The sequence below is a fragment of the Silene latifolia genome, chromosome 9, assembly GCF_048544455.1.
Source record: "Silene latifolia isolate original U9 population chromosome 9, ASM4854445v1, whole genome shotgun sequence".
Classification (NCBI taxonomy): Eukaryota; Viridiplantae; Streptophyta; class Magnoliopsida; order Caryophyllales; family Caryophyllaceae; genus Silene; species Silene latifolia.
The window spans coordinates 96311515-96319091 of NC_133534.1; the positions used below are offsets into that span (position 1 = coordinate 96311515).

Consider the following 7577-nt stretch of genomic DNA (forward strand, 5'->3'; position numbering starts at 1 on the left):
TTCTTCAATATTTGTCACTTGAATAAAATGTAAACAAACGGAAAAGAACCATTTATAGTAAGCAAAACAAGCACTCAATTATAAATGACTCAATTTAATCAAACAAGTAGAATAATTCACTCATATTTGAGATACGATAAATAAATGAGAATGAACGGGTTAAAAATTCATATTATAGGTAAATGAGACCTTTCATCAAATTTTGACTTGAATGAAATAATAAATTCCACATTTATGATTAATGTGAGAAAAATATGTATAATAGACGACATTTAACGGATTATGTTATATAAGACACTAGACGGTCATTAAACTATTCAAATAAGGCAAACTCGACACCGAAAATACCCATAATCTAAATGTGGCCCAGTAACTTAATCATGTAAACCCAATTAAATAAATATGACGAGTCCAGTTAAATTAACGGGTCAAGCCCAAATGAATAGATATGACGAACCCAACTTACTAAGTATAACCAGCTCAATTCATTAAATCTAACTAGCCCAATTTATCCAACATGACTATCCCAAATTACCAAGTGTAGTTAGCCTAATTACCAAAATCCAATGAGCCCAACAACTAAATATGTGGAAGCACGATATTAACAAGTTATCGTTATATAAAATACTAGACGGAAATTAAATAATTTCAAATGACCAAATCTGCGCCAAAGGCAAACTAATACCACGACTAGACAACCACCCACAACCATCATCTACAACCGTGTAACAAAAACCCAAACAGGACGAACCCAAGATGGGAATTATACAAATGTATCCACCCCTCCAAACCACTGTCCAGGCCACCAGACTCGCCCAATACGCATGCCGTGAGCAGCCCGACACAACCCCTACTTGATTACCTACAACCATCCTCCAGCCCTCACCATAACCTGACTCAAAGTCAGTCCCAAAAACAGAGCCAAGACATCTAAAGCCGAGCCCAAACACAAGGCCCCAAACGACTTCCCTCTCAACATCCCAAAACAGAGTTCCACATCCATTCCGCGACCCCAAAACAGAGGACAAAAGCAGTTCCAGTCACAGTACGAATAAGGTTCCAGCCGCCATTTATTTAAACTCAAGACGGAAATTGAAGACGAAGCAAAGACGGAAACAAGCACGCTTAAAGTATAAATAACCAGTACTCATTTGTCCGAGAGAACTAAAAAAAACGACAGGAAGACGGGAACGGCAGTAGCTTACAACACGGATTACGCAGTGAACTCAACTACTCCCCCATACCCGATTCCAGCATGAGAACGAGCCAAAAGGGGGTACGAACAACCGTGTAAAAGACCATTAACACCACAAAATTTAACCACATACATGAGAAGGGCCAAAGAACCAAACTTTATGACAAATAAAAGTAGAAATAGAGTAGAAAATGCGAAAAATCGACTCATTGTCGAGTAACCTATCACCGTTACCTTAAACGCTCCTTATTCTCCGAATAAACGGTCTCCAAAGCTTGAGTCTTCCACCGGGAGTTCGAAACCTTCAACAAGGAGCAAGAAAACGAACAGATAGAGGCAAAAATCGAAACTTTTATAAGACGGCGAGATTCGAAACCATCACAAAAATGAGTCTTTCACACCTTAAAAGAACGAGGAAGGGACGAGGAAGCTAATGGTACAAAAATAATGGAGTTTGGTTGAGGAACGAAGGCGGGACCAGAGTTTGAAGGGTCGACTTTAAATGGCGTCTTTGTTTTGTTGATTTCTCTGTGTGCTGCATATTACTGTTGTTGCAAATAGAAAAAGGAGAAGAGAGGGGTGGGGACGGGAGTATAATAATAATAATAATAATAATAATAATAATAATAATAATAATAATAATAATAATAATAATAATAATAATAATAATAATAATAATAATAATAATAATAATAATAATAATAATAATAATAATAATAATAATAATAATAATAATAATAATAATAATAATAATAATAATAATAATAATAATAATAATAATAATAATAATAATAATAATAATAATAATAATAATAATAATAATAATAATAATAATAATAATAATAATAATAATAATAATAATAATAATAATAATAATAATAATAAGGGTAGAGTTCCGGTGAGAACGAGGCTTATCGTGAGAACCGTGAGAACAGCTCTCAATCGTCCATCAAATAAGACTCACGGCTGAGATTAGACGCGCGCTGCTCTTAAAATTTCACGGAAAACAAAAAATAAGAGTGTACATGTCAGCAATATCAAGCCTACGTAACAAAATCAAACCACACGAAACAAAATCAATCGATTTCACCATTAATCCTTCCTTAATTTGTAAATTTTTGTCTTTCGATATCAAATTTAGTGATCTAAAATCGTTTATTCATCATCAATTCTTTGTGTTCAAGCGCAAATCGAGTCAATTTGTTCAAACTTTTGCATTCATCGGCTATTCAGTTATTTCAAGATCAAAACTTTGTAAGAAAAATCGGAATTGATTTGGTCATTCATCTGGAATTATTGTTTTCTACAGTCAATATTGAGGTATGTTCATTCAATATTATTTAATTCGTTTCTGAATCGTTGTTGAATTGATTTTATGATGATGTTAAAGTTGAATTTGATTAAATTCAACTTAATTTCGGATTTGATTAAATTTAGTTAACTAGATGTAATGTACAGAACCACAAAAACATTAATTTTATAATGAAAAGTGTTAAATTAGGGTTTATAGTTTGTTTGTTTGGTTTTAGAAGGATGATAAATGCAAATGTAGTTTGTGGTGAGAAAAAAATGTACTAAAAATAATGAGAAAGGAAAAGTGTGCAATTTGAAGTAACTGAAAAGTAATTTTGCATGTAAAAATAATGTGTTGTGTTGTGTTGTACACGTTTCATAAAGAAATGTCCAATCAGTCTTAGTGAAATGTGCATTATATATAATAAGTATGTGCAAGTAATTATTACGTTTTGCAAGTGGTCTTGCAACTGTTCAATATGTCAAATGACGGTTTGTAACTTGCTTAAGTGGTGAAAAGACACAACTATTCACGTTAATTTCAATATTAATTCTAAATGTACATTATATTAATTATAAAAAAACATGTTCCATCAAATAAATTGTCCACTATCTATAGTATATTCATAATTTGTATTTTCTGATAATTAGGTGCAACTAAAATATCATTAAGCACTGTTTGAAAAATGTACATTATATTATATTTAAACGTACATTAAATTATTTAAAAAAGAACATGGAACATTATTTGGAAAATAAATGTGCTTTCAGTTTAATTCAAATGTCCATTACGTATATTTATAGTGTGAATATACTGTTTTATGCGAGACATTTAACTAACATAGATAACTTCTCCCAATTTATTAATTATCATGATTATGTTTGTGGCAGTTGAAAAGACACAACTGTTCACCAAATTTAATCTCTTATACTGAATTAATCCACTATATAAACCAAGTAGTACACAATTACTTTTCCATCTTACCTTCATTTCTAAAACCTTTTCCAATAACCAAAACTTTTAATCTCTTTAGAAAAGTATTTAATTTTCTTAAAAAAAAAACAATGGACTACTCAAAATGCACGATAGTTGCATACAAGAATGATGCTCACAAACAAAATTTCATGAACCATTATAGGGATTGGAAAGTAAGCCAGTTTTCTTCAAACTGGTTTGATGGAGATGACATTCCTGTGGAGATGGATGTACCATCTCCCAGTAGTCCTTTACATTATTTCCTTACTACTCGGTGCTTTGCTCGAATTTTGTTTGAGCGACTTGGGAGGGAGGAAAAGAAAAACATGGCAATGGTGTGCAAGGGCTGGTCGAAGTGGTTCCTTATAGGAATGGAGCCAGAGGTAAAGGAAAGGGATTATTATCGAGGGGTGGTTCGGGAACAACAAAATGGTATAATCACATCACAAAGGATCGCGGCTCCTTGAAAGATTCTGCCTTTGCACGACTCTATCTAGTGGTGCAGAAATAATTAGACATCATAAACAACAAGCACGACAATTTAGAAACCGAAGAGAAGAATATGAAATTGAGGAGCAGTCTGGTGATGAGGGTTATTATGACTCAGACTGTTAGATTGGTTTAGAAATATATTAAGTTAGTTTTCTATTTTATTGTTATTTTGTATTATCTTGTGTTTTTTTTTTTTCAGTATAAGCCTTAGTAGGCTTTATCATTTTGAAAGCCTTAAATGACTTTTGTAAATATTTTACTAATATTAATGAAATAGTATTGTGTCTATTTGTTTGTTTACTGTCATTAGAATTCAATACATTTTATATATGCTCTATCAAAATGGACAACAATATTTCCTATGAACATTAGCAGTAAAATAAATGTTCCTTTAAAGGCATGATAATGGACATTCGAAGGAATACATTATATATGAACCTTTATTTGTACGAAAGAACTTGCTTATGTGGTGAAAAGACGCAATTATTCACATTAATTTGAATATTACTTCTAAATGTACATTATTTTAATTATAAAAAAACATGTTCCATAAAAAAAATTGTCAACTATATATATTCGTAATTTCCATTTTCTGATAATTAGGTACAACTAAAATATTATTAAGCACTGTTTGGAAAATGTACATTATATTATATTTAAAGGTACATTAAATTATTTAAAAAAGAACATGAAACATTATTTGGAAAAAAATGTGAATTCAGTTTAATTCAAATGTCCATTACGTATTTTCATAATGTGCATATATTGTTTTATGCAATAGATTAAACTAACATAGATAACTTCACCCAATTTATTAATTACCATGATTATGTTTGTGTCAGTTGAAAAGACACAACTGTTCACAGAATTTAATCTCTTATAATCAATTAATCCACTATATAAACCCAAGAGTACACAACTAGTTTTCCATCCTACCTTTTCCAATAACCAAAACTTTTAATCTCTTCAGAAAAGTACTTAATTTTCTTAAAAAAAAAAAACAATGGACTACTCAAAATGCCTGATAGTTCCCGACAAGAATGATGCTTACAAACAAAATTTCATGGCCCATTATAGGGAATGGAAAGTAAGCCAGTTTTCTTCAAACTGGTTTGATGGAGATGACATTCCTGTGGAGATGGATGTACCATCTCCCAGTCGTCCTTTACATCATTTGCTTACTACTCAGGATTTGCTCCAGATTTTGTTTGAGCGACTTGGGAGGGAAGAAAAGAAAAACATGGCCATGGTGTGCAAGGGCTGGTCAAAGTGGTTCCTTATAGGGAACGACCCAGAGGTAAAGGAGAGGGATTATTACAGAGGCGTGGTTCACGGAAATGAAAATGGTGTGATAACTATCGTAAAGAATAATCGGATGCTTGACAGATTCTGCATCTGCACGACTATGTCTAATCGTGCAGAAATAATTAGACATCACAAAAGACAAGAACGACGATTTTTAAAGGAAAGAGAAGAAGAATATGAAATTGAGGAACAGTCTGGGGATGAGGGTTATTATGACTCATTCGTTAGATTAGTTTAGAAATATGTTGTGTTATCTTTTTTTATTGTTATTAGGTATTATCTTGTGTTTTTTTTTCAGTATAAGCCTTAGTAGGCTTTACCATTTTGAAAGCCTGAAATGGCTTTTGTAAATATTTTCTAATATTAATGAAATAATATTATGACTATTTCTTTGTTTAATGTCATTAGCATTCAATACATTATATATATGCTATATCAAAATGGACAACAATATTTCCTATAAACATTATCATTAAAATAAATGTTCCTTTAAAGGCATGATAATGGACAATGAGCATATTAGAATTGGATTACTGCATATTAGAATTGGGTTACTGCATTATTGATGCAATAATATTTAATATACTTACTTACTTAACTACTGTTGAACCAGACAATGAGTACAAGTGATGCAACTACGTCTTCTTCTACAAATAACAGCTTTAAAACACCAAGGACAATAATTGAAACATTAAATGCAATCCAGTACATTCATTCTGTCCAGAGGAAAAGAAGCCTAAAGTAGGACAAGTATTCGAAACGCTAGAATCAGCAGAGTTATTCTACAAAGAATATTGTACAATCTGTGGGTTTACGCCAAGACTTGCAACAACAAAAAGGATTAAAGGCAATGAGTTACCAAACAGTTTTGCATTAAGGAATGTTGTCTGCAATAGGCAAGGTGTAAAGGAAAGTAGGAAAAGGAAGAGGATGACATCGATACCGATATCGCCGAGAATGATGCGAGAATCGATGTGATGACATAAGCCGTGTGAGGCCGATTACAAGAATTGACTGTCGTGCATTAGTGCAGTTTAAATACCAAGAAAATGGAACTTATATTGTTACCAGATTCGATGAAGCGCATAACCATCCACTTGCTTCGCCTGAATCTACAATATTCTTGAAAGGAAACCGAAAAATGACAGAGGTACAGAAGCAATTTGTCACAAAGGTAAAGGTGCTAAAACTAGGTGGTGTGAAAGCCTATAGAGGTTGGAATGAGTTGTGTGGAGGTTACAACAACATTAGGGCTACTGAGGTTGATTTCAAAAACTTTGTCAGGGACATAAAAACCTACATTGGTAATTTTGATGCACAAATGTTTGTTGAAAATCTTATAGGGAGAAAAGACACATGCAATTCATTTTACTTTGATTTTATAGTAGATGAAAACAAGTGCCTGGCTGGAGTGTTTTGGGCAGATCCGATCTGCATAAAGAACTACATGTTGTTCGGTGAGGTTTTATCAGCAGATGCTACATATAGAACAAACAAGTACGATATGGTGTTTGTGCCTTTCACAAGAGTTGATCACCACAAAAGGTGCATAACGTTTGGAGCTGGGTTGTTAGGTGATGAAAGTATTGAGTGTTATACATGGCTGTTCAAGACATTTTTGGAAGCAATGGGCGGGTGCCAACCGAGAATTATAATTGCGATCAGACAAATCAATGAAGTCGGTGGTCCCGGAAGTGTTTAAGGAGTCAACACACAGACTGTGCATGTGGCACATAATGAAGAAACTAAGAGAGAAAGTCAGTTATCAACTGTTTCAAGATGAGGATTTTAAGACCAGGCTCAATAGGTGTGTTTGGAACAACCAACTTGAGCCTGATGAATTCGAAGAACAATGGGGGAAGATAATGACTGATTATAAACTTGTAGAACACGAGTGGTTTTCATATTTGTACGATCTCAGGGAACAGTGGATCCCTACCTACTTTAAAGATGTTTCAATGTCTGGCTTGATGAGGGTTACTTCTAGGTCTGAGAGTGAAAACAGTTTCTTTGACAGGTTCCTCACACCTCATTTGACCCTTGTTGTGTTTTGGGTGTGCTATGAGAGTGCCTTGGAAGCAGAAAGACACAAGCAGTCCAAATTGAACAGTGACAACAAACACTCTGAAATCCCACGGAAAACAAAGTCAAACCTTGAAGTCCATGCTTCTGAAATGTACTCGCACAACATTTTCAAAGACTTGCAAACAGAATTGGTTGCAGCTTTGTCTGATTGCCGTTTTAAAGATATGGAGAAGATTGATGAGACAAAAATATATATTCTAACAGACTTGCAGATGCCAAATAAGTCATGGA

General features: G+C 33.3%; 1 protein-coding gene across 1 annotated transcript; it reads left to right on the top strand.

The window, feature by feature from the left end:
- Window positions 1–5094: 5094 nt before the first annotated feature.
- On the top strand, window positions 5095–6963 carry LOC141601370 (protein FAR1-RELATED SEQUENCE 5-like). The gene is made up of 3 exons (XM_074421647.1): window positions 5095–5371; window positions 5986–6235; window positions 6333–6963. Exons 1-3 carry the CDS (start codon window positions 5095–5097, stop codon window positions 6961–6963), a joined length of 1158 nt encoding a protein of 385 aa, XP_074277748.1.
- The last annotated feature ends 614 nt before the right edge of the window (window positions 6964–7577 follow it).